General features: G+C 38.3%; 3 protein-coding genes across 10 annotated transcripts in view; 1 reads left to right on the forward strand and 2 right to left on the reverse strand.

Annotated features, from left to right (window-relative positions):
* Nucleotides 1–13,778, forward strand: part of LOC128681531 (zinc finger protein Xfin-like) — a 32,086-nt gene extending 18,308 nt beyond the window's left edge. For 4 of the 5 annotated variants that reach the window (XM_053765506.1, XM_053765510.1, XM_053765509.1 and 1 more), the window contains 14 exons: nucleotides 270–393; nucleotides 1,198–1,351; nucleotides 2,213–2,320; nucleotides 2,859–3,018; nucleotides 4,254–4,369; nucleotides 5,189–5,275; nucleotides 5,361–5,467; nucleotides 6,997–7,099; nucleotides 7,449–7,508; nucleotides 10,412–10,553; nucleotides 10,792–10,896; nucleotides 11,597–11,693; nucleotides 12,876–12,982; nucleotides 13,385–13,778. In XM_053765506.1, the coding sequence (XP_053621481.1) occupies nucleotides 270–393; nucleotides 1,198–1,351; nucleotides 2,213–2,320; nucleotides 2,859–3,018; nucleotides 4,254–4,369; nucleotides 5,189–5,275; nucleotides 5,361–5,467; nucleotides 6,997–7,099; nucleotides 7,449–7,508; nucleotides 10,412–10,553; nucleotides 10,792–10,896; nucleotides 11,597–11,693; nucleotides 12,876–12,982; nucleotides 13,385–13,450 (1,536 nt within the window). In that variant the 3' untranslated portion in view covers nucleotides 13,451–13,778. The remainder of the gene's footprint in view (nucleotides 1–269; nucleotides 394–1,197; nucleotides 1,352–2,212; nucleotides 2,321–2,858; nucleotides 3,019–4,253; nucleotides 4,370–5,188; nucleotides 5,276–5,360; nucleotides 5,468–6,996; nucleotides 7,100–7,448; nucleotides 7,509–10,411; nucleotides 10,554–10,791; nucleotides 10,897–11,596; nucleotides 11,694–12,875; nucleotides 12,983–13,384) is intronic. The other variant, XM_053765508.1, reaches the window with a different exon arrangement.
* A 1,257-nt stretch (nucleotides 13,779–15,035) lies between these two features.
* LOC128681594 (uncharacterized) lies at nucleotides 15,036–22,101 on the reverse strand. The gene is made up of 9 exons (XM_053765609.2): nucleotides 21,804–22,101; nucleotides 20,904–21,077; nucleotides 19,552–19,786; nucleotides 18,602–18,758; nucleotides 17,987–18,110; nucleotides 17,357–17,798; nucleotides 16,934–17,041; nucleotides 16,285–16,473; nucleotides 15,036–15,208 (listed from the first exon to the last, which is right to left on the reverse strand). The coding sequence occupies exons 1-9, from the start codon at nucleotides 22,048–22,050 to the stop codon at nucleotides 15,091–15,093; spliced, it is 1,794 nt and encodes a 597-aa protein (XP_053621584.1). The 5' UTR covers nucleotides 22,051–22,101; the 3' UTR covers nucleotides 15,036–15,090.
* A 2,435-nt stretch (nucleotides 22,102–24,536) lies between these two features.
* LOC128681447 (uncharacterized transporter YutK-like) overlaps nucleotides 24,537–27,520 on the reverse strand; it is a 30,822-nt gene continuing 27,838 nt past the window's right edge. For 3 of the 4 annotated variants that reach the window (XM_053765331.1, XM_053765330.2, XM_053765334.2), the window contains 3 exons: nucleotides 26,799–26,918; nucleotides 26,231–26,291; nucleotides 24,537–24,769 (listed from right to left, as the gene is read on the reverse strand). In XM_053765331.1, the coding sequence (XP_053621306.1) occupies nucleotides 24,738–24,769; nucleotides 26,231–26,291; nucleotides 26,799–26,918 (213 nt within the window). In that variant the 3' untranslated portion in view covers nucleotides 24,537–24,737. The remainder of the gene's footprint in view (nucleotides 24,770–26,230; nucleotides 26,292–26,798; nucleotides 26,919–27,520) is intronic. The other variant, XM_053765332.2, reaches the window with a different exon arrangement.

Genomic DNA, 27,520 nt, shown 5'->3' on the forward strand with positions numbered 1-27,520 from the left:
TGAGATTACAGCTAAAAACTGACGCCAGGATTATCACAATATATGAGAAACGTGATACTTGTGTGTATTAATTTAACTTGCCCTTGGTCTAGCTCCCAACGCGTCATATCTCGCTTTAGAAGGTTGATGTTTTAAAAATGAAACCCTATCACGAAAATTCTGACATAATCTTTCTTCAGTTTTCGCAGTCCGATTAAAATCGAATACTACTTTCAATCGAGATTACGACATGATTTTTGAGCGTTCCCCTTTATTATATTGATCGACAGGAACATGCGTCCAAATCTACTGAATGCATTGAAGAATTTGCCAGTGAATTGAAGGAGGAGGAAGGTGAGGAAACCCAGCTGTCACCCACCAGTGGGCTCGTGCGACCTACGGTTCAAGTGGCAGGTTAGTTTTTTTTGAAGTAATAATTTGGGTCACATCACAAGTTGGGTTCCATTCCAAAAACAAGATGGCGGGGCGATCTCGACAAGTTTCAGCGTGGTTGGCAACAAATGGCGCCAAGAATTTGACGACCTCCGTGGCCTAATGGTCATCATGCCGGACTGCTAAACTGGAGGTCCCGGGTTCGATCCCCGGTCTGGTCAACATGGAAAATGATCTTTTTCAGATTAGTCAATCTGAAAAAGATCTTGGAAGGGTCTTGGATGTTTATATATGTATATGTATATATTATATAAAATATAGCATCGTTGAGTTAGTATCCCATAACACAAGTCTCGAACTTACTTTGGGCTAGCTCAATCTGTGTGATTTGTTCCTGTAAGTATATTTATATTTATTCAGATAGATACATTTGGATGATAAAAGGGGAGGTCTATGCCCAGCAGTTGGACACATAAAGCTATTAAAAAAATTAGTTCGTGTGCGTTTAACTTCAGTTTAGGGTGATGGGAAGTAAATATAGAGATACACGCATCATGGCTTCAATATCACTTCATTGTCACTTAGCTATCTCTTCACTACCACTTCACTATAACTAAACTATCACTTTATTATTGTACCATGAAGTTTTAATCACTTCATTCATAGTATAAAACAATACTGCCACTAGATGGCGGTACTACTTACCGCCATCTAGTGGCAGGTAAAAGTAATGTCAGATGCGTTTAGGCGACTTGAATAAAATCTAACACCAGTGTTTGCAAAAACACACTCGATATGATGATTATGAAATTCAACATTTGAAAGGTGTTACAGAATCACCCAAACTCTCGAAACCAATAAAACGTCAAGTTGACAACGCGAAAGCTGAGCCCCTACTATCGAAACTGGCGGACGAAGCTCGCGCCATCATACGAGTGGTTGAGATTGAGAAGGCTTTCCGCTGCGAGTACTGCGAAGAGTGAGTCTATCTCTTTCTCTCTTATCTCCCTCTCTTTCATCTTGAAGCTCGCGCTCGCAAAAGTAGTGGAGATTGAAAAAGTTTTCTGCTGCGAGTACTGCGAAGAGTGAGTCTATCCTTTTCTCTCTTATTTCCCTCTCTTTCATCTTGAAGCTCGCGCCATCATACGAGTGGTGGAGATTGAGAAGGCTTTCCGCTGCGAGTACTGCGAAGAGTGAGTCTATCTCTTTCTCTCTTATCTCCCTCTCTTTCATCTTGAAGCTCGCGCTTGCAAAAGTAGTGGAGATTGAGAAAGTTTTCCGCTGCGAGTACTGCGAAGAGTGAGTCTATCCCTTTCTCTCTTATTTCCCTCTCTTTCATCTTGAAGCTCGCGCCATCATACGAGTGGTGGAGATTGAGAAGGCTTTCCGCTGCGAGTACTGCGAAGAGTGAGTCTATCTCTTTCTATTATCTCCCTCTCCTTCTAGCTACACCACTATCGAGTGTGAGTTCTGTCTTATCTGCATCACTTCCGTGTGCGACAAATGGCAATCCTAGAAACGATTGTGAAGTGTGATGCTCTTTACGAGCAGTGGAGACTGTGAAAACTTTCTGGAGTACTGCGTAGAGTGAGTCACTTATCTATTTCTCTATAATCTATACTATTATTATAAAGAGTAAGCATTTGTGAGTTTGTGACTTTGTTTGTATGTTTGAGGCGGTTAATCTTCGAAACTACCGAACCGATTTTAAAAATTCATTCACCATTAGAAAGATACATTGTCCAAGATTGCTATAGGCTATATTTTATCTTAAAATTCCCACGGGAGCGAAGCCCCGGGCAACATCTAGTATATTATATATTAATTCTTTTTGTTTCAGCGTCTTTTATCTAGAAGAGGGTTTGAACAACCACCGTCTGATCCACAAGGGAGTGAAAAATCCCTTCATATGTCATATTTGTAAAGTAGCTTTCGCCACTTATTCCAGGTGAGAAACGATTGAAACAACTGAATCCATACTAATATTATAAAGAGAAAAGATTTGTATTTTTGTTTGTGATGAATAAACTCGAAAGCTACTGGGCCGATATTGATTTTGAATTTGACACAGATATAGACGAAACCTTGGGGGCGACATAGGCTACTTTTTAAATGTGGTTTTACCAGAGCGAAGATGGGGCGGGCCGCTAGTATATATGAATAAACTAATTGTTGCCCTCGGCTTCGCCCACGGCGAAATGCAGCCTATGACACTTTCCAGCTCTCCAACTATCGCCACACCAAAAATAAGCTCGAAACGTTGCTCCGTTTTGACGTGAAAGACGGACAAACAAACACACTTTCACATTGGTTTCATATGTGAATGCATTTACATATTTAATTTTATACACAAGCAACCACCCTATTCCTACCAATATAGCGAGAGTACGCAACAGAAAGGGACGGAAGAAAATGGTAAGACCTTTACCCAGCAGTGCGACACAAGATCCAAGGGCTGGATAAAAAAAATCGCACGTTTTCAACAGGTGTACTACACACAAAACGACCCACGGGTTCTATAAGCGCCCTCTAGCGGAGGCCAAGAAGAGGGCGGAGACTTCGAACCTGAAGCCCGAAGCCGGCCCAGCCGCCACCGGCATACTCGGCTATGGGGGATTCCCCGTGGTCAAGCATTTTTTGTGCGGGGTGAGGAACATAAATACATTACTTTTTACAAGCTTTTTATTTAGTTTTATCTCTCTCTCTCTCATCGTGAGTGTTTTCTAAAAAACAAAAACAAATAAAACCGCGTCTTCGCCCGCGTGAATTTCTCTACGAGTGTTGCATAGACATAATTTTCATACATATTTCACCCCCAATTATAGTATTTTGGGGGTTGAAATGCAAGCATCCAGCAGCGGTTTAGTCGTGAAAGTGGAACAGACAGGCAGATAGACAGTCAGACTTTCGCATTTGTAATAATATTATGGATGAGTGTGGATTTATCAAATTGTAATGACCTGAATTATATTGTGGAATTTTGTTATAAATTTTAGATGTCATACACACAATATTTTTACTGAGTAATGCAGTTTTAGAAGCGGTGGTGGTGTAATGGTTAAGACCCCCGCATGAGGATCGAAAGGTCCCAGGTTCGAATCTTACTCGTGCCACATGAGTTTGTATACTATTCTGATTCATGTATAGTAGTTTTCATCGACCACCACTTGCTTCCGGTAAAGGAAATCATCGTGAGAAAACCTGCACACTCGTTGATTAGCAACTTGTGTGTGAAATGGAGAAGGCAATGGCAAACAACTCAATCAATAATGCCAAGAAAGTCGTCATGTGTGTTTCATTCCACGTAATGACTACCACTCTCAGCCATGATCAATACAACTATGAAAAAAAAGGGTGTAAACCAATATTATAAATGCGAAAATAAGTTTGTTTTTTTATTACCTCTTCACGCTCTATCTACTCAACCGATCTTCTTGAAATTTTGCATACATGTTTGAATCTTTGAAGCGTTGGTGGTGTAATGGTTGAGACGCCCGCCTGTGGATCGAAAGGTCCCTGGTTCGAATCCTACTCGAGCCACATGAGTTTGTATACCATTCTGACTCATGTATAGTAGTTTTGCTTGTGAAGGAAAACATCGTGAGGAAACCTGCAGACTGGTTGATTCTTATTAACTTGTGTGTGAAATGGAGAAGGCAATGGCAAACCACTCCATTAATAATGCCAAGAAAGTTGTTGTGTGTGTTTCATTCCACGTAACAACCACGACCCTCAGCCATGATAGGAATACCACTTTGAAGAAGTTTAACGTGTGGAGACGGACATAGGGTGGTACCTTTGATCCCGGAAAACGGACTGTTCCCGTGGGAAATTTTACGTGGGCAAAATCTAGTATTAAATATTATTATTATCGATGTCAGGACTGCGGTCGCTCTTACCTCCACTGGACATATCTGCAAGTCCACCGCCGCATGAAGCACGCAAACGACAACTTTCTATACAAGTGCAATCAGTGCGAACTTACTTTTCCAAACAGGTCAGTTTACCTTTAACTACCGGCCCGCCCCACTTCGCACGCCGTCTGTAAACCTTTAGGCATAAATTTGTCTAAATATCAGTGAAAACTGCAACTTTGTAGCAAGACAGATGTGGGAAGCGATTTTGTTTTACACTGTGTATGAATTGAGACTTTGACGACCTCGGTGGCGCAGTGGTAAAGTTCTTGCCACTGAACCGAGAGGTCCCGGGTTCGATCCCCGGTCGGGTCATGATGGAAAATGATCTTTTTCTGATTGGCCCGGGTCTTGGATGTTTATTTATATATGTATTTATTTATAAAATATAGTATCGTTGAGTTAGTATCTCATAACACAAGTCTCGAACTTACTTTGGGGCTAGCTCAATCTGTGTGATTTGTCCTAATATATTTATTTATTTATTTATATTTATTTATTGAGACTGTGTTTACAGTACACTAGCGCCACAATTTAATTGATATCTTAACGAATCGTTAAGTTTAAAAAGCATTATATTTATACTATACTGAATGATGACTACATTGTCTAATGGAAAACTATAATAAAATTCTTTATGATTTCTCAAGAATTTTTTTTTCGCAAAGAAACAACACTCAATCGTCCACACTATGCAATAAAATTATGTAATGTATGTGTAAGGCAGAGATGATACGTACTCTCATTTTCTCATATTTGTGTTAACTTAACATACCTAGGCGTGGGATATATGGGCAGAATATTCTGTAATAAATGATCTATCTATCTATCTAAGCTTGTATCGCGAGTCGGATGAACACAAACACAGAGAGTGTAATAATTATTTTTATTCTCTATTATAGTTGGAGTTTAGCATATCACAGGAAGAAAATTCACTGCAAGAATGCTGAGGACAGCGGTCCTTCTAAGGCTTCGAAAGAAGATTACAGGTAACAGACGGACAGACGGACAATTAACTGATCCTAAATCCATTTTTGTTTGTATATTCGATTAATCATACCCTAATATTTGTAGGATTCCGTGTCGTGACTGTGAAGAGTTGTTGCCAAACAAAACTGCACTTTATAAGCACAGGAAGAAGGAACATAGTGACATGTCGCTGAGTATACTTAGCAAACCAGGTGAGTTTTTATTCATTACTAGCTTTTGTCCTTCTCCGTACTTCAAACTACATGTATGCAAAATTTCAAGAAGATTGGTTGAGTAGATAGAGCGTGAAGAGGTAACAAACAAACTTACTCTCGCATTTATAATATTAATTAGGATTATTGCTGTAAATTACAATTCAATTTTTTTTCTTCTATTGGATGATATAGTACATAATGTCAATACATTATGTACTGCACCATCCGGTCATGTTGCGCCGCTTCTTCACGCGCTCTGGTCAATACCAAGCGGCGCAACATTTCACAGCAGCCTTTTCTCCAAAGACGAAAAAGAAAAAATATTTCGCGAGTGTTATTTACAAGCTTTTATTACAAGCTTTTATTACAAGCTTTTATTACAAGCTTTTATTACAAGCTTTTATTACAAGCTTTTATTACAAGCTTTTATTACAAGTCATAATTACAATATTTTATTTATTTTCACATATCCCTTTGTCTGTCTGTTTGTAATTTGAATTTGATCCACTTCCCGCTTTCCGATTGAGCTGAAATTTTGAATGCATGTATATATCGTATGACAATGCAATATTATTATGACCTAGAGCTGATCTGTTGATGGAGCTGGAAGGTGGCCACAGGAACTCCGTGATGAAACGACGTAACCCCATCAAGTTTGGGCTCGTTTGATTCGTCTTGACGAGTGCTTTGATATTAGATGGTGGCCAGGTTCTGATGATGGAGTTGGTAAACACGACCTGATGGTGCACCCAGGGTCGGTTCTCAACGGCTAACAGCACCGCCTTTGAAGCTTCAGATTATATAGGAAAAGATAAAGGGATTCCTTTTTTTCGCATATTTTTTTTATCCTAATTTAATTTAGCATAACGAGTTAAGCGTATATTTTTTGACATACTTGTTTTTTGGCATACGTTTTCAATAACTAGGCTAATATACCATAATTTTGATTTGCATAAAGCTATAGTGTAGCAGTAGGTTAGAATGCGGCGGGGTGGCCCTCGGGCCATCCATAAGCCGCCATCAAAATTGTTATGCTTATGGGAGGTATGCGTAAAAAAATTGTGCCTAAAACATTGTGATATTACAACAACTATTATTATGACAAGTAAAAGTATGCCATGTTAAATTATGACATAAAATTGTATTCATAAAAAAAGGAAACCAAATATAAAATTTTGTCCCAAAAATGTATTTTTTGTAAAATTTACATCTGTCCCGATGTCTGTCTGTAATCATATCTTGCAAGTTATATTTCTCCTACTTCCACTTGTCTCATAGTGTTTAAATATTCCACGTCGCTTCAGTTTCCATGACAATGCATTATAAGCATGACCTGATGGTGCACCCAGGATCGGCTCCCGACGAGGGAAATCCTCAACTATTTATTGTACATGATTGTCACACGTTGAAAACAACAAAGATCTATGTGATGACAATTTTTGTAAAAAAAAAACTTGTTCCTAATAAAACGATGGCGTGTGGATTTCTCGGCTACAAACTACTAGCATTATATTGCATATTCTCAGAACTGTGGTGCGACTCGTGCGGCAAGGAATTCTTCACCCGTGCAGGTCTGGAGAGCCATCAGAAGACTCATGTTTGCCGCGAGGGTCAAAGTTTGATGCCCGGGTAAGTATCGATAGAGAAAAAAACAATATATAAATTTATATTAAAAAAATGGTAAGCTTCTGGCATGATAGGGATCAACACTGTTTAAATGAGTTTCTTTCGGCATTTTTTTTCAGCAGTGGTTGTTCCGAAGTGCTAGTAATATTTTGGTAAATATTATTTAATTTAGAATATGACGTGAAAATTTGTTTTGATTTTGATAATATAATTTTGATTTCTTCTTACTTCTAAGTCCGTGTATTTTCCTCATTCAAAATTATAGTTTTTGTGCTTCTAATATTTTTATTTAAAAAAAAGATATTTTTATGGACTGTTCTATTATGACAGGTACAATAATATGTTTTTACAGAACCGAAACACCATATCACCCTTCCGTATGCTCGCAGGCGACCGGTCGCCCTTTCAGGAGGTAAGTACATTTCCCTTTTCCTTCACATTTACCTTTTCCTGCAAGTGGTGGTCTATGAAAACTTTTACTTCATGTATTCCCTATATTAGTACACTGATTAATTCACTGCAAATGTAAGTTTGTCCTCCTATGTATTTATATGGGATTACAAAGTTTTTTATGCAGTTGGTGTATCTAGAAAACTAGACCGAAATTGCAAAATATTTTAGATTTTCCTTGATTTGTATATTGAAGACTAATTTTATTCTAAATTAAAAGCTACTATGTCTGCTAGAAGTACCTTAGACTTTATGATCGGTCAGTGAGTGAGTGACAAAATTAAGAAATTTTGATTAGTAATAATTCTTAAACTAATGGTCAAATTGAAAGAAATTTGAAATACACCGTGTGTTTATACAATGCTTGCTTGGTTACTGAGAATTCAGGCTTCTATTTTATCCACAACGAAGTTGAAAATGGTCGAAAATGGCAGCAAAAGGATGGTATTTTTGCTCAACTTTGCCGTGCCGCATTTTAACTTTGCTTGTATCCGTACCCCCAGATTTTTCAGTAATATAACTGTGTATACCTTTGTTTTGCTGCAACAATTTATTTATTTAATATCACACAAAACATAATACAATCACTTTATGTATATATAAACAAGCTGTTCTAAATCATAATCCAAAAATTGTGTCTTTCTAGAATCTATTTGATTACTTTCTATATTTTTAATCAAATGTTTTCCTATCTATATTCTGAGCAGTAATATATTTTAGCGTAATATTTTACAAATATTCTTTTTGATACGACGCACTCTCTTCAGGAAGGATGTTTTCGATTTTCGGAACTTTTTCAAAAACGTTTTTTTGTTATGTCTCAATTGTCTCATAAGCTGTTTTTCGGTTCGTCGTATTCTTCTTAATAGTGCCTTTTTGTTTCGGCGTATTCTTGCCATAATCGATTTTTTGGATATGCTAGAAGCTATGGTCTCCACTATGTTAATTTGGTTGAAATCAGCTAAGTGAGCGAATTGTGTCAGTGAGATTTCGATCTGATGTCACATTAAAGAAAATTACTGAAATAACAAATGTCTGGCTATGCCGCTTCTGGTCCTGGCAGAAGGCAAACCCAATAAGTCTGCCTAGATGTCGTCAAGCATATTATCAAGTGTGACAATGGTCTGACAACTAGGGATGCCGGCGACCGTGCCAAGTGGAGATGAAAATGTAGGAAAGCGAACCCTGGGCTCCGACGCTTTGTAGCTGAGAAAGATGCTTAGGTGAGAGAGATAGGCTTATGAATTTTAATATCTTGTAAGTTTGTATATTCCATATCTTTTCTATGTCATTCTCCTCGAGTTAGGGCTTATGTAGGGTTTATATGTAATATGGCTTGTATGTACACTGGGCAGCTTGCAGTAAACATGGAAGAGATTCTGTCTTATGTGCATGGTCGATTGACTAGTCATTAGTTATTCATGCTTGTTAGCCTGATGGACTATATCGTTTCGTGTCGCCGTGAATACAGATTGAATATAAAACATTTCTAATACTTATAACAGTTTGCGATTTCATATGCGGTTTCAGTGTGTCGTAAACCGATGTTGGAACCCATGACTGGGCCAAAGTTACGGACGTTTTATATCTCTACATCATTTGTACGAATTGAAATTAATGAAATTCATAAATATGGCCGCCGCATCACGGTGGCATTATTCTAAAAATATTATTTAAAACTTATTTCTCAGTTTTGTTTTTTTCACTTGTATTAATTTCGGTCATTCTTGTTTACAATTTAATTTTTATCTCACTGTCATGTTTTGCACATCAAAATGACAGCGTAATGTCATTTGTAATTTTCTTTTAAATGTATTTTTTTATAGATACGAAGCAATCTCCCGTTTAAGTATTAAAACCTTCGGTGGTTGACACGAAAATTAATAAAAATAAATCAGAAAAAGAATTTTAATTTATCAAAAAGACATTTTAAAATCACATATAATTTGGTCGCGGCGCGGGCGTGAATTGTGAAGGAGGATAATATTTTTGTATAGTTTCAAATTCAGTTACAGACGCTAAATAAATTCAAATTGTACTGTGTAGAATCTCTGTGGTGAGTACGCTATAGCAACCCCGCGTTATATCCGCGAGGTATTTGCAATTAGAGTTTGGCTAAAATAATAAATCGAGTTTCTAGAACAAAAATATTAGATCTGAAATACATGTCATTTACTATTTACATTTCCCACTAGGATATTATAATATCAAAAAGGCGAAAGTTTGTATGTTTGTTACTTCTTCACGCTTAAACGGTTGGGACAATTTTATGTAATTTATTATTGAGGTGGCAGATACCTTGGATGTATTAAATGTGGTACTTTTTATCCCGAAACTACGGGATTCCGGTAACATATTATGACCAAAAAGTCGTTGGTAGATGGCGCTACTACGCATAAAATTAAAAAATTATTTTTTAATAATTACATTTTAGTTAATACAGTTATTTTTTCAAATGTTACTTTGACCGGTTATACTGAAAATAATTTCATTGTTAAATTATAAATGTAATGTTGAACGCAGTCATTACGTTTTCGTAAACGTAAAGTTTCGTAAAATTATGTGTATGTTTGTTACTCTTTCACACGAAATTTGGTACACGTGTAGAATATAACCTGGAATAAGACATATGGCACTTTTTATCCGGAATTTGCACGAGAGCGAAGCCCCGGGGCACAGCCAGTTATACATATTATAAAAATCCTTTGCCGCGTCTGTCTGTTCTATCTATCTATCTATCTTTCTTTTTATTCGAGCGAGCGAATAATTAAATCGACCGCCCAATCTGCGGCAATGATGTGAAACGGGAAGTTAGTTTTCTTTGTCTATGGTAGAAATAAATGGAACGAAAACCTTTGTTGGCAGATCAACAGTGATGCGCAACCAGAGGTCATTACCAGGGGTGGTGTCGTGGTCCTGTGCCCGCTGTTCCAAGCGGTTCCGCACCCGGAGCGACTTGAAAACCCACATGAGACTAAAACACCCTGCCTACTTGGCCGTCATAGAGGTTTGTGCCGTCACACTGTGAGCACCAATCATGGCGCGTCGCCATGGTGTCGTGGTCGTGTGCCCGCTGCGATGTCGAATTCGTCAGCGAAAATGGCCAATGAAGTCGTCTTTTCAACACGATTTTCATACAAACTTTCAAATTTATAGTCATTTAGGGGTTGATTTTTGTGCCATAGATGATTTTTTTTTTTTCAGAAACCATAGACATATATTTTTAGCGAAATGTGTAATTCCAGATAGCTGGTCTGAATCCATCCCCTGAGGAGGTGATGGAACTGCTCCGAGTGAACAACATCCAGCACGAGCGAGTGATCGAGATCACCAAGATGTCCTTTGTCAAGGTGGGTCACAATGATGAGATATATGTTTGTGTGCTCCCTAGAACACCAGCGGAGTCTAACGCGCGTTGTCGGGCTCTGAATAGATATTTTCACGCCCTTAACACTGGTGTCAGAAAACTCTGACACCAGTCATCTCTGTCAGATGCCTTTAGGCAACTTGTATAAACATTCAAGTTGCCTAAAGGCATCTGATATGACTTAGTTCACCTCTTGGCTGATATGTGTACTGAGATGGATCTTTTTGTATTGCTGCAACACTAACACTTCCTATTTTATGTTTCTATGTCTATATTTTGTATCTAGAATATGTATGTGTTATTACTTTTTACAAATACATGTTATATCTATTTATCTATCTAATCGCATACACCTACATACATTGCAAGTCAAATAGAAGCTTGTAACAAATGCTTATTGGGCTGTATATAATTGTAGGACACTTCAAGTGCATGTAATCGCATGCACCTCACATTGCAAGTTAAATATAAGCTTGTAACAAATGCTTATTGGGCTGTATATTACTGTATGACACTTCAAGTGTGTGTGAAGTCGCATACACATACTTACATTGCAAGTCAAATAGAAGCTTGTAACAAATGCTTATTGCGCTGTATATTACTGTATGGCACTTCAAGTGAGTATGAAGTCGCATACACCTCACATTGCAAGTTAAATAGAAGGCTGTATATGATAATTATAGGGCACTTCAAGTGTGATTCCTACTTGTGCCAGAGCACTGTCGCTGCTGAGCAACGTGCCGCAGCAGACTGTGGACTACCAGCCCAAGACTGAACCTGGTGAGTTTTCTATTTTTCCTGGTAATTTATTATTATTGACACTACATTGTAGTGTATGTCAAATAATGATAAATTGTAGTGGCTACAAATCAACTTGAGGCAAAATACATTTTTTGTATGTGTGTTTGTAACGCGATAACTTTCGAACCGTTGGTCTGATTTTGATGAGATTAAAAGGATCTGTCAATAGAATTTTCCAGTTCGTGGGGTAACAAAATCGGTTGTCGTTTTTGAAATATTTACAATTTTGTAAAAACTCATCAAAAATTTATTGTGTTCGCGAGGTCTAAGTTCGCGGCGAACAACTAGTTATTCTGTACTAGATTTTGCCCGCGGCTACGCCCGCGTGTTTTCCCCATTGGTATAGCAATTTTTCCGGGATGAAGGGACCCTATTCTCCACACTTCAATCTACGTGTATGCAAAATTTCAAGAAGATTGGTTGTGTAGATAGAGCGTGAAGAGGTAACAAACAAAAAAACTTACTTTGGCATTTGTAATATTAGTAAGCCAATGTTCTTTTAAGTATAACATTAAAAATATAGTTGTTGTTGTATTTTTTTTATTAGCTGTTTGAGCACCACTGCTGGACAAAAGCCTCAAAAAAAAAAGTGTGGAAAATACAAACAACTGGCGGTTAGGTAACGAGTTTGGATAAACAGACAAACCCGGAAATTTGACCGTTTGGATACATAGACTGAGAAAATTTCAGTTAGTTCATTATTGCTCACACCCCGTGATCTTCCGATTTGAATTTCTATTTGAAACGCGACATTTTCGAGGGGAAAATGTCCGAGAAGAGTATTTTTTTGAATTAACACGTAAATATTAATTAACCGCCCGATCCATTTGTTTATATTCCTCCGTGTCTACTTCCACTGTTCACAGAATCACTCTGAATCGAAAGCACGTTTCGACCAATTTTTTTTTTGTTTCTCAAAGTCTAGATAAGCTTGAGTTAAAATAATCGGTAAATTCAGACATAATTTGGTTAGATAAGAGCATGATAACAAACTTTGTAACTTGACATATAAAAAAGTTTTTCGGGGAAACGTGCATTCAATGAATTCTATGAACTGTGGACACACTATATATATTCCCGTATCGTTCAGTAAACTTGCAGTATCGTTCAGTAAACTGTACAGTCTACTATTATTATGAAGTGATTATGTTCACTTCTCAGAGTACCCTGCGTTCAACATAGTGCGGTCGCCGCGCAGGCCCAAGATATTGCAGCGCGGAGACGAGACATCACAGGATAATAAGTACCCCATGGTTTTACCAGGAGAGGTAACTATTCTTATCTATACTATTATTATAAAGAGGTAAGTGTTCGTGAGTTTGTATGTTTGAGGCGGGTAATTCCCGAAACTACCGAACCGATTTCAAAAATTCGTTCACCATTAGAAGGGTGCATTATCCAAGATTGCTATAGGCTATATTTTATCTCAAAATTCTGACGGGAGCGAAGCCCCGAGCAACATCTAGTATATTTTAAAACAAAGTCCTTTGCCTGGTTGTTTGTACGCGATAAAACTTACACATATTGCACGTATTTTCATGCGGTTTTCACCAATAGATAATGCGATTCCTGAACAATGTTTAGTTATAATTTATTATAACTAAACATTGTTCAGGAATCGCATGTTTAGTTATAGTTTATTATATATTATACAGCGTTATTGTCAACAGCTCCCTCTGCTGGAAGGCGGCGGAATGCTGCGTTTACAATTAGACGACAGCGTCATGTTACAATAATTTTAAATCATTTTTTAGCTTTGCCCACAGCTGGACAAAGTCATCAAAGTTCTTTGTCCCACCTTTTTTTATTTTTGACCCAGTAATCTTATCATTTATGAAATATTGCAATTAAGTAATATTGTAAGTTTTCGATTCATAAGATACAGCCCTGAGGCAGGGGAGACTGAGGGACAGCGAAGGCTTAGTACCTAATAGGTTCCCGTTTTACTATTTGGCTACGGAACCCTAAACGTCGACCATAAGGTACTTACTATATGTGGATTGTCACATAATGTTAATGTAATATAGGCATGTTGTTATAAATATACTGAAAATAAAGGTATGATTCTTTAAAATGTAGTTTTTATTTGTGATACTCAATGGTACTTACCTAATATTTTTTTACAAAAATGTCATTTTACATAATATTTTTATATTACATGCGTGACAAAAAAAAAGTCTGTGCTGTAACTAGTGAGAAGACTACTTTCGTTCGCACTATGAATGGTGCAAACATGACAAGGAAAGTAAGGTGAAGTAGTTAAGGGTGCAAACGAAACTAATGCATTCATCCGAACTAAACGTGTGTACAAAATCTCCGGGCGTGACTCACCTCAACACTGCTGTCACACTGGCGTGACGGAAGTTTTTTTCGAACTAATCCACTAAGTTACCATAATACCGCTGTTTCAAAATTGAGTAGACACATATCCTTGACGACATCAAGTCAGCATTTCTTGAGTTTAATCGTACCGTGTGCACCATTGACCCACACTATCAATTGTGCAGAGGAGACTAATTAGTTAGCAACCGCGGATTGGGTATGATCTCACCTGCACCATTGAGTGACAATTTTTAAAATTAAAATACTTTGGATGCCCAAGAAGACATTGTGGTTCTGTTTCGTACAACGTATGTGAAGGATGGAATGGGTGTGTCACGGGTAAGTTTCAATAATTGAAAATTATAATTTTACAACATTATTAATAATAACCACGTGATTTGGTAAATATTAATAATCAATTTAAATTACTTGATTTGGTAAATATTAATAATCAATTTAAATTACTTTTATTAGTTAGTATTAATAGATATTCAATTACTGTTTTTAAAAACCTGACCTGCGACTGTAAATAAATGCTGTCCTTAAAAACAGCTGTTTTTGAGTTTATCCATTACAAACAAACAATCAAATCCTTCCTCTTTATAATATTAGTATAGATATAGACGACAAGGAAGGTAAGACGGTAGTCGTAATAATATCAATGGTGCAAACAGAACTAGTCTCATCTGTACCATTGATGGCGCCTTTCCGTCGCGTTCGGTCGAACTCTAAATCTATCAATTTCATCCATGGAATTAGTAGCAAGCACTAGGAGGTACTCCGTCGAAGTACTTACTAAATCTATGATTTCATCATACTCGCAAACTGCCAAAATAACAAACCGTCAAAATATATCGTACGTCAATAATTTACTACAATTTTGCCAATCAAACAGATTGTTGGCACGCTGTTCGCATGAAAACGAATTCCTTTGAGTGTAGTAGGTCAATACTACTATAGGTCAATAGTCAATATACTACGGGTAATAAAACACGCACATGTATTTATAACTATATTATAGACTGCACACGGACACACACAAACAGCACGCACGTCACACACGTATAATCTTGGTCCCGGGCTCCCACTGGTAGCCGCCCCTTCCCACGAAACTGCTCAGCGACGGCTTGTTGGGATTTACAGACGTATACACCACATTTGTCGACGGGTCCCTACGGGTAATAAATACATTATTATTATGTATCTCCTTTTATAAATTCACGGCACTAAGTCCGGTCCTTTTTATGTATACTGAATAGTCAGTTATCATGATTATGGCAGGTGACCGAACTCTTTGCAATAGCCCATTCTCAGTTCATCCAAATTTCATTCTATAGACCAGTACCAGTATCCATTATTCTGCAATAGTTCACACTCCCGCCGAGACCTGCTTCATGGGCATATCATTTTATTGGTATATCCGCGAGCGGGTTTTGGCGGGAGACCTACACAACATTAAAACTCTCCAAAGGGCCTCTACGTGTTGGATCCATATCCACGCAAGCCTCTCAAAGGACCGGACTTAGTGCCGTGAATTTATAAAAGGAGCCAAGTGGCTATCATTTTAAAAGTAGATTAAGGGGGTCCGTGTGTCGTTGGTATTCATGTTGTAGGTGTCAGTGTCTGTAGAGTCCATAAACTTCCTAACTATTCGACAGGTATTAAGGATTGCTGCTTTCTGCATATTAATATATGTAAGGGGTTTGAGATTGAGTAGCTTGAGGGAATTATGCAAATGCTTGGGAATGACACCAGTTGTGGACAATACAATGGGAACTATGAAAACTTTATCTTTATTATTATTATTATTAAGACTACTTTAAAGGTCTTTTTGGCACTTGAAATGGGGAAAGGTCATTTGTGAAACGTAATGGTATAGGTGTCACACTGACACTAACGTAAAATAAACGTAACCATGGCAGAAATGCCGTGAAGGCACGTGTCTCTCACCTTGGGTAGGTTTCTCATGAAGATTTCTATCCTACTAAATGTTTGTTTCTCACCTACTTGTGTCCTCTTTGCTTACCAATGATCGACGTAGTCCTAGTGGAAACACATGCAGGTTATTGTCGGTGTTGAAGGAAATCTGGCACTAGTTCACGATAACAGCACAGCTGTTTCTCACTTTAGATAGCTTTCTCACCAATAGATAGTGGTGTCTCTTCTACTGGTATTTCCTTCTCGCCTACTTACTGTTGTTTCTCACCCACATATGTTGATTTTTCATGTACTTGTGAACATTTCTCACCTTGTAACAGTCTGTTCGGAAACCCTCGATTCAGTTAGCGTTGTCCTAGTGGCAATTCTGTGCAAGTTGTCGTCGGTGTCTGAGGAGTGGATGGGACACTTGGGGCTCACGATGCCGGCGCAGCTGTGGAATTTGGAGTACTTCCCGTGGGAACGGTGCTCCAGGTCCATGTGGAGGCTCAGTTGGCGCCTAAAAATTGATAGGAGAGGTTAAAAACGAATCAGTTCCCATACAATGGACTTACAACCTGTGTCAAACACATTTTCGAATTTCGAATTTGATCAAAGTAAAATCAGGTTTTCGAAAACATATTTCGATGAATTTACTGCATACGAGATTTTCTCGATTTCTCGCCCGCTATTCAGAAAGAAGACTACTTTCAAATTATGTAAGAGAAATAAATATAGCCGTAACATATATGTCACGGTATATCTTTTATCTTCCTTAATTACTACTATGTACCAACACTAAAATCGACTCGATTAGTATATTGCACCAAAACTGGCAATCGATAGTATTACTTATTCTCAAACTATCGGCAGTGTATTGAAACGCTATCGATAGTTGTCTATCGAGCGGTACAGAACACTAGAACAAGGGAAGCTCATAAAAATAGATGAAAAGAGAAGAATAGTGCATCCCATCTCACCTATAGTCGAAGCATTCGCCGCAGTAGTTGCAGCAGACCGGCGAACTACACTTAGACGTGCGCTCAGACTCTTCGGTCGACGAGTGCAGTCGCCTGTCGATCTTCCTCCTTGATATATGTGAAATTGAGACAAGCTATTTATACATATTTATATTATTGCCTTACATACTTATTAGTAAAATAAAGTACTCTGCCGCGTCTGCGTGTTCGCAATAAAATAAAAAACTACTCTACGGATTTTCATGCCGTTTTCAAGTGATATAATGCGAAGGAACACAGTGGCGCACTCGGCCTGGCGGTTAAGGCACTCTCACAATGGTCAATAATTCCAATCATGGGTGACCAAAATTGTATTGAGTTCCTCCGTGATTGGGTAGCCCAGTGCCCCAGCAGTGGGGACGTAAAAATAGCTGAAACACATACCTTAAATTAACACAGCTGACCGTCCTCTTCTCCCCTTCACCGTCGGTGCTGTTGTCCAAGTCTGTACTGGTCACATTATCCGGTGTACTCCCCATCTTATTGCTACGCAAATTGGACTCTGAAAACCTATCCTTCTTCATGTGCGAAAAAACTTGATCCGGATCAGAAATCTTATCGAAAAATGACACGATCTTCTTCAATTTGTCTTCTTGAACGTCGCATCTGGTGAGCTCTGGATCGGTTTGCGTCACGCTCGACTTGTTCGTGGACTCTCTGGCAGATGAGTCTGTGGCGGTGAGGTTCAGCTTCGTGATGCCCAAATGCTCGTTTTCGTGGACATGTTTGTCATTCTCGTTGTCGAAACCCTCGTGACAGTAATGGCAGACGAACTTCCGCTCAGAGAAATGACACAGGTTTAGATGATCGTTGTAGTTGATTATGCCTGAAAGGTAAATTGAGATGTTGGAGTGGAAAATACGTCATTGTGTCTATATTCTCTGTTTTCATTAGACGATGGGTTCACCATATGGGAAAAAGGGACGACATGTGGACGTGTTAGTAACGTGCTATGTTACGTGGTAGATTATCAACCTGTTAGTTATGTATAAGAGAAGAAGTTCCCTCACTAACCGTACGAGATCATCCGACAGCCGGTGATGGGGCACTGCCGCGGCGTGGTGTCCATCAGACAGCTCCTCTGCACCGATTGCACGTAGTTCAGGATCATGGGGCTCCGCACATTGCGAAGCTCCACCTGAATATACCTTACTTTTAAAACGTACTGACATTTTTTTGTACCAAGGAGACATATGAGGCATACGGTCCAACTGAAGATAAATCAGGCCACACACCTCATGGATGTGCAAAAGTAGACAATTAGGTACTTGCGCGTTGCCTACTTTACTTTTTTTTACAAGGTTTTAGTTTCTCCAGTCCCGATGTTTAAATCAAAGCAAGTTCCACCTACTTCCGCTTTACCCTTTTAGGAGGTACAATCCTCGTCGCTTCAGTTTCCATGACAATGCATCAATGACCTAATAGTGCAATGATCGGCATTCGACGAGGAAAATCCTCAACGGTTCACAGCATAGACCGATTTTTGTCACGCGTTGAATTTAACAAGATCTCGGCAAAGAGCTAATGGTAAAAATATAATTTTTGTCACGCTGATCCCGGGCTTTGCGGCTTCACAGCCCCTAATGGAGGATGATGACGATGATATGAGACATATAAATTTGTACGGACCTCGCTCTGCGTCTTCTTCGGACGCCGAAGCCTACGAAACCTCAGCCCGCGGCGACGCCGGCGCTCGCCGAACGTGTGCATAATGTTGTTGTCACTGGCCGCATAGATATGCCCGTCTGGCGAATACGGACGATAGTCGCGCCGGATTCCGAATATTCTAGAAACAATGGCATATAAAATATTGATTATAGCATGTTGGGCTCGAGGTAGGTTAGAGTATGCGTTTTGCCAGATGATACGCAGCCAGAGGACACCAGCAACCCGATACGATAAGACTCTCTTAATGGCGTGGAGTGTGCTCCAGTTGTTTTTTTTTCTTAGCATGTCCCCCACTGCTGGGCAAAAGTCTCCGAACTCGCTTTCCACGTGTCCTTCCACTTTCTTTGGTTTTCTCCATCCAATGTCTGTCGAATGCCCTAAGCTCATCCGACCGTCTAGTCCTAGGCGTACCTCGCTTTCTGTGCTTTCTGTACCCGTCAGTTGGAATCCAGGTTGTAAGAGTGTGCATACGGCAAACGTGACCCGCCCAGTTCCACGTAAGCCTAGCCGCCGTTTCTCCTACATCTGTCAGTTTTGTTACGGAACGCAGCATAGTGTTTCGAACTCGATCAGTTAATTTAACACCTAATATGCTGTGCTCCATGGCATATAATATTGTATATCTTCCTAAATTGAATAAACATTTTACGGCAGCTGAAGCGGCTGCTCTGTGATCTGGCACTCGCGGTCGCATCTCCTCACGTCATCTCTCGACCCAAGTGTCGTCGTATTTGGAAACTGTATATCTATCCAAGTTTATTAACGTAAACAACTTTATAAACACTTGAATCCATGAACTGGGAGAGTTTTGTGCACTTTACACTGGACTTGACAAAATGTAATTATGTTTGAAACGAGCTTCAAAAGAAACTTTATTCACCACCTCAAGAAGAATAATTTAACGTATTCACCTCTGTATGAAACACTGGAACCTCGTCAGCCTGGGTTTGCTGGCCTGCATCATCAGGTACGGCAGCTGGGGCGGCTGCTCCGTGGTCTGACACTCGCAGCCGCATCTTCTCACGTCATCTCTCGACGCCTGGGTCCCGGCGTATTTGGAGACTGTGGTGGCGTCAAACTGCGTGGAGGTGCACGAACACGGGTTGAGTTTCAGGTCCCGCATCACCGCTGTGGCTATTGATGACTCTGGAAGATAAAATCATGCTTCCGAGAAGATACGAGTGTTGTTGTTGTCGTATTCGGGCGTAACTCGCCTTCACACCGCTCTGTCACACTGGTGTGACGGTGAGGTTTTTTTTTTCCTGACCGTCACATTTAGTGTTATAGATAGGAAATTGTTTTCCTTGTTGATTTTAACTAAAACACACAACAGAATCAAGCTGTTTTGAAACTCGCAATCTACTCGTATGTACCCATGTTAAATCGGGTGGAATCTTGCGAGTCAATTTTGAAGCAAATGTCTTCAACTGGTTGAGCTGAAAATTCTCCACACACCACTAATGCCGCCAAAAATCCCAAATCGAATAGACTGCTAAGCTAAAATATATTAGAAAAACAGATGCCGGTTGCGAATAGACAATTCATTTTTCTTTTTTATTTTGATACATTATTCTAACAGCCTCACATATCAAAATAAACTAATATCCACCTAAATATATTTTTAATTTAAAACTATTTTGTATCCCTTTAATTAAAAAAAAAAGAAAATATTACCTTAAGTAACTTATTTAACTATTTTTTAAACTTCTATTTTGTCAATAAGTTATTCCTAACTTATTGACAAAATAGTTGTGTTTTGTAGCACATAAACTTTTTGTCAACAAATCCGCAGGCATCTTTGAGGTTGACAGATAAACTTTTACTATTTACTATTAGATATTGCTTCTCGCACAAAATGACTAACCAAACAGTCATTAGACCGTTTTAGTCTTTTGTAAATATTTCAAAATTCGCTTAGCATGATGCGAATGTTCTGAACTGAAACTATTATTGAACTGACTAAGATAATTTACAGTATAAGATATATCTGGGCCATAACAAAATACGCCTTCACTATCTATAAAAGAGTTTTAGTTGTAGCATACAATAAGTACGATATGCCGGCTTCACACTGTCGTCGAACAGTTCGCCAAACTTTGGCGGATTCGGTATACGTTGTTGGTTTTTCATTGCGGTAAATAAAATCACTCATACTAACAACGCAATGTTCACACCTCCACGTTGGCACTGTGTTCGCTGACAGTGTGGATCTGGCTTAATAACCACGACTCAAAAGGCTAGTTAACTAGTGTGGATAATATACCTTTCTCCGAATTAGAGTCCTCTGTTTCTCCGTCGCCGTTAGAGTATTCCGATGTGCCTGCGCACGCGTCGGTCTTGGTGCGCGTGGAGCGCCGCTTGCGCTTCGACTGGTGGTGGTGCGGCTCGGTGCCGGCCACAGACTCCCCGTCCATGCCGCACTGTTCTGGCAGCATTCCTGGCACAATTCAATGAAAAAAAATCCCGCATAGATCAAGTGCGTAGATCTAAGTATATATAGGGACAAACAGCGGGAAGAGACTATTTTATCTTCATAGTCGTATTCCTCACGGCTGAGGGTCGTGGTCATTACGTGGAATGAAACACACACAACAACATTCATGGCATTATTAATGGAGTAGTTTGCCATTGCCTTCTCCATTTCACACGATGTTTTCCTTTACAGGAGAGATCAAAAGTTTTTTGTTTTATACCATGTAATAAAGATTGATATACGCAATATAACATTGTAAATACAAAACTTACAAATAGGAAACTAAGTACGAAGGTACTACTATCTATAGAAATACTATCTATATACTATAGAAATTCCTGCCAGTAGACCCGCGAAAGCGGCATAAAGTACCTTCAAGATTTTTAGTAAAATGTCCTTTTTGACACAAGCTTTTATTATTATCAGAGAGATCTTATTTGAATATTACGCCTATTGTATGCTGTTGGGTGTGGAGCAGTGCTATCGATAGTCGTCATATTATTGATCACGGAACAATAATATTGATACCAGCTATAATATTGTTATTTATCAATAACATTCTTCCAAAATATCTATCGATAAGCCTATCAATAATGTGGCCTTTTTCGATATTCTTTAATTTGTAGTTAATATGTAGCTTCCTACAAAACTTAACGACTTTTAGTTCTTTATGGGAACTAGTTAACTCACCTATAACGCTAGCATCGTATATCTGAAACAACTTCTTCAAACACTTGTATTTTGCCTTCAGCACCTCGTGTTTGTTTTTCGGGACCCACTTTTTGGTGTCCTCGCACTCCGCCTTCTCCGGGATACTAGTCAAAGTCGTAGATCGTTTATTATACATTGGACAATAATATTCGATAAATTCACAGACAATTTTGAATAGCAAAATGAACAAAGAACTTATTACACCGCAATTTTGAAAAAATACCATAACTGTTTGGCACTTGGTTTTTTTTGTCCTTTGACTTAGTGTTTAAAAGTGACATTTTGCGTTGTTCTTTTAAATTTTGAACGTCGTCTCCTTTTTTTTGTTTTAATCTTCAGTTCGTTCGTAAAAGAGTATCAGACTTACCCACTAGTTGCCAACAACGCTTGTACTAGCGACCTTGTCCTGGCGTGCTCGTGGTGTACTAGCGACCCGCCCCGGCCTCGCTCGGGTGCAATATTGTTATGTTACATATAGTCTACACAATAATTATACCAGAAATATTTTTTCCATAGATGTTTAGTTAAATACAAATAATGATTTCTCCGACTTAGACCTATTTTTTTAATGTTTAAATTGTATTTTTTTCTGTATGAAAATATGAAAACTCCTTTCGAAAAAAATTGTACTAAACCAATTAGTTAGGTACTTATAGTACCTAATAAATACATAACTAGGGTTATAGAATAATTTATTATTATATACTAGCGGCCCGTCCTGGCTTCGCTCGGGTAAAAACATAATAAAAATAGACCTAAACCTTTAGCAGGAATCCACATAATTGGCGAATACGGCATGAAAATCCGTTCAGTAGCTTTCAAATTTATTAATTTTCGAACAGACAGAGGTCTTATAATCTGTATGTACTATTATTATAAAGAACTATAATCCTAATACTAATACCTTTATAAGTCCTTTATAATAATAGTATACTATTATTATAAAGGACTTATAAAGGTATTATTTATAGGATATTATAAAGGTATTATTATTAAAAATTATACATTTTCATTCTGAAAGATAGACTGATAAGGAGATCGGCGGTGGAGGTCGTTGAGTTTTTGATAAATAATGAAAATGAAGAATAAAAAATGAAAAAATAATAAACAAAACAAATTCTTTTATTTAAGACAATTTTATTTTTGAAAATATGTCTCTTGTTTAACATGTGTAATCTAAGTTTTTAAAAATTATAAGTACGTAAATTGAATAAAACATTCCACTTTACACATTATGATAATATTTAACACATTAAAATGGAATATAATTTTAAATATTAAATAAGTAATTAACTTACAACGTAATTTAACGTCATCATCATATCGAGTGTGTCATTCTATATATGAGTCATGTGGCACGAGTAGGATACGAACCTGAGACCTTTCGATCCACAGGCGGGCGTCTTAACCGTTACACCACAACCGCTTTATTTATATATTATATAACTTTATAAAGCATGTTATACCTTATAGGACCTACAAATAAATTACTTGGTTACCTTTTTACTAATTATATACTTATATATATATTTTTCATTTGATATTGATTCATTTATAAAATATGACTACTTTCTAACTAGTCAAATCAGATTTTTTTTTGTAATGTCAAAAAAAAAATCTTATATGGCCAAGTAGCCAATAGGGTAGTTGCCAAGGTCAGAGAATTGTAAAAAATATGCATAATCTAGATAAAATAAATATGTTTAGGATCATTGTGATAATTCATAGATTATTACAGTGCAGCTGGATCTAAATACGAAGATTTAAAGCTGGTTGGAAAGTTGTGTTCCATTTTCAAAAAGTATGAAATTATAAAAATAAATTTAACCATTATAAATAACAAGAAAAATGTAACAACTTTTATGAATGTTTAATGCAGCTGTCGAACAAACATAACTATCTTCGCGAACATTTTCGCACGTTGTGACGTCACTTGTACGTGTCACTCATAGTGTGGAGCGTTTGGACGAGTCCAAAAATGTGTGATTTTATTTTTGTCATATCTTTGAGAGCATTGTCATTATCACAGTAATTTTTTCACTGGTGTTTCTAATAATATAAGGGCCTTCGGATAGTCTAGACCTCGGTGGCGCAGTGGTAAAGTTCTTGCCACTGAACCGAGAGGTGGGTTCGATCCCCGGTCGGTAGTCATAATTATCGACCTCGGTGGCGCAGTGGTAAAGTGCTCGCCTCTGAACCGTGAGGTCCCGGGTTCGATCCCCGGTCGGGTCGTGATGGAAAATTTTTCATCACGACCCGACCGGGGATCGAACCCGGGACCTCACGGTTCAGAGGCGAGCACTTTACCACTGCGCCACCGAGGTCGACAATCTAACATTATTAATTATTCAATTCGAATAGGTATTTGTTAGCGATATCACAATTAGATGCAATTATTTTGTACAGTTTTTATTTTGAGCAGGCCACGGAGGGCTGCAGATTTTGAACATCACAAAATACTGTTACTGTGTGAATAAAGGGCATTAATCATCATCAAGGGGATTCACTACAGTTTTCTCCATTTTTTAGCCCCCGACGCAAAAAGAGAGGTGTTATAAATTTAACGTGTCTGTGGCGTCGTAGCTCCCAAACGGACGAACCGATTTTTGTTTATTCTTTTTTTTTGTGTCACAGATAATTTTGTCTCGAGTGTTCTTAGCCATGTTTCATGAAAATCGGTTCAGCCGTTCAAAAGTTGTAGCGAAATGAAAATTAAAAGTCGGCGGTTTTTTAATTTGTCTAACTAATAAAAATGTTTTTTTCTGAAGCTCGAGCACTGTTACTGCATTTGCAAAAAAATCACAGTCGAAAAATACGAGCTGACGCAGCGATCGAAATTTTTCAGAAATAAATTGTGACAATTGATGAACCTCGCACCTATGCTTGAGAATTAAATTTGCTGGCGTGATGGTCTTATCCAAAGGACCCTTCTGGCATCAGCAGACCTGGAAAAAGATGGATTTTTAACAATAAATGGATATACAAGGTGTTTGGTCTGATATCGGGGAGCGCGCGCCCGGCCGCGGCGTCAATCAAAGGAAAGTTAGCTATGTTTTTGAAACATTTTGAGGCACGAGTTTGACTTGTACTAGGAGACTAGAACTTAAAAGGAGTTTTAACGGACGCTTTGCGGCTGGTGTCAAGCAGGACGGCAATACACCATGTATTGCTGTCCTTTTCTAGAATTAGGGATGTCACTAAAGAAGAATAAATATTGATTTTTTTTATTTTTGTATGGAAAAAAATATTACAAGATATAAATTTTTTTTCATCACCATACTACTTATATGACCCTCGGGGTATGGCCTTGTCACGGCTTTATATACCATTGACCAAACACCTTGTATATGCGTTAGTCCCGTCTCTATAATGCTACTAATATTATAAATGCGAAAGTTTGTGAGGATATATGTGTGTGTGTGTGTGTATGTTTGTTACTCTTTCACGCTAAATCTACTGAACGGATTCTGATGAAATTGGGTACACGGGTAGAATATAACCTGGAATAACACATAGCGTACTTTTTATCCCGATAATCTCACGGGAGCGAAGCCCCGGGGCGCAGCTAGTATTACATTTAAACCCTCATTGAATCACATTTATCTATTATTAAAACCAGCATCAACATCACACAGTCACAAAGGATAGCGACTATGTAGTGATAGGCGTAGAGGGAGACCGCGAAAGAAATGGCAAACACGGCAATTTCGTTTACACAAACACAATTTTTTCGGTTACAACAAAAATACAAAATGGCCTACCACGAAACATACAAATACGTTGCTAACGTCCTCATGCTGTCTCTTTTTCCCATATCGTGTCCATACACGATTATAAACGATAAAAATTCACAGGACGATGCTCCCCGTACATCGTGTAAAAAATAGAGATAACGTGTAAACGTAATTACGTGCTACGTACGACGTGTATAGATTATTTAAATGACGCGTTTCATTGACGAGATAGAGATCAAAATCAAATAATTTATTCAGAAATTAGGCCTTCGCAGGCACTTTTTCACGTCATATTCTAAATTAAATGATGTCTACCAAAGCTACAAACTACTAGCATTTCGGAACGACCACTGCTGAGAAGAAATGCCATAAGAAACTCATTCAAACAGTGTTGGTCCCTATTATGCCAGAAGGGAGATGGCGGGATGACATTGATAGTGACCTACAACGGACAGAGGTTTGTGGCAAAGGGATGGGGAGACCTTTGCCCAGGAGTGGGTCGTGTCGGGAGAGTACTAACAAAATGGTCAAACGTCAATTCAACGACCCATGCCATTACCGCCATTATCGCTTCACAAAAAACTATTACATCGCGCGTTTTGATTTACTTGAATTTTTGTGAATGTAAATCTTCATGATTGCGATCTATCGGAGCATGGAATTACATCTCACCCGCAATACAGGCCGTCATGAAGCACACGCCACAACCAGCAAAGAAGGCCCGCACTGCTAACTGTAAGTGAACACATTTAGGTAGAATCAGTTTTTGTTATTATATAAAAATGCCGGTTTTTTCTACCAAGGCAATAAAAGTAAATCGTTGATACAGTTTTTTGATTAAATACTTACTAATGGAAAACGATTAGTTTTCTATGTACTCCCATTTTACATAGAAAACCGATATTACCTAAAGATTTATTAGGTAATTACTTTCTATAAATCGGCGAATCCGGTAATCTTTCCTATCTTGCCGGGAAAAATGGTTGAATGACGTTTGTTTTTTTTTAGTTTCCCGAATGAACTGTACCGCGTCACGTTGGGCTGAATCACAGGGCCGAATCATCTACGGACCAACTCTGTTTCGAATCATATTTAGTCGAATGCAAGGTTATAGAAATATATTTTTTTATAAAAATAATACTTATTTCTATTAATTCCAATATAGATTTAAAAAGGGCCCCGCGCGATATTCGACAAACTGCCTTTTGCTAATTTACTTTATTCAGATGTGAAAACTTACCGAGGACAGTGGCTCCCTCTGGTTTGGCGCCATTGCGGAGATGGCGCCAATCATAATGGCGGCGGATGACGGATTCGTGAACCCACACAGGGAGTACGTCGCTATCAGCTCCGCGCGAGCCTGGAAGATAAAAAGAACCGGTCAAGTGCGAGTTTGTTGAATAGTGAACGCACGCAACCATTTTATATAACTCGCAACACCATTTTCATATAATGGCAACATTGTTAGTGTTCCGTGTTCTCGCCATGGAATTAGTTACTAAATCCATGGTTCCCGGCTATTTCTTCTGTCATTAAAGCGTCGTATAATAATAAATAAATAAATAATAAAATAAATAAATGAGGACAAACCACACATATTGAGCTATCCCCAAAGTAAGTTCGAGACTTGTGTTATGGGATACTAACTCAACGATACTATATTTTATGACAAATACATATATAGATAAACATCCAAGACCCGGGCCAATCAGAAAAAGATCGTTTTTCCATCATGACCCGACCGGGGATCGAACCCGGGACCTCTCGGTTCAGTGGCAAGAACTTTACCACTGCGCCACCGGGTCGTCATTAATAATTTACACGGCAAATATTTTCATTTATTTCAAATTTATTAAATTAAATTTTCAATTTCGTTTTGTTATTTCATTAGTGTCAACGAAACGTGTTACTTACTGTGTACGAAAATAGTTCCTTTGAACTATTATTTTTCCAATATTGTCG

The sequence above is a fragment of the Plodia interpunctella genome, chromosome 27 (assembly GCF_027563975.2).
Source record: "Plodia interpunctella isolate USDA-ARS_2022_Savannah chromosome 27, ilPloInte3.2, whole genome shotgun sequence".
NCBI classification, from domain to species: Eukaryota; Metazoa; Arthropoda; class Insecta; order Lepidoptera; family Pyralidae; genus Plodia; species Plodia interpunctella.

Excerpts from the sequence above, each read along its gene's own strand:
- LOC128681594 (XM_053765609.2), bottom strand. The coding sequence starts at position 22,050 with ATGGTATTTTTTCAAAATTGCGGTGTAATAAGTTCTTTGTTCATTTTG. Across the intron at positions 16,474-16,933 it reads GGCGAATGCTTCGACTATAG|GCGCCAACTGAGCCTCCACA; the intron begins GTGAGATGGGAT and ends ATCAATTTTTAG. Across the intron at positions 15,209-16,284 it reads TCCGAACAGACTGTTACAAG|GGACCCGTCGACAAATGTGG; the intron begins GTGAGAAATGTT and ends TATTACCCGTAG.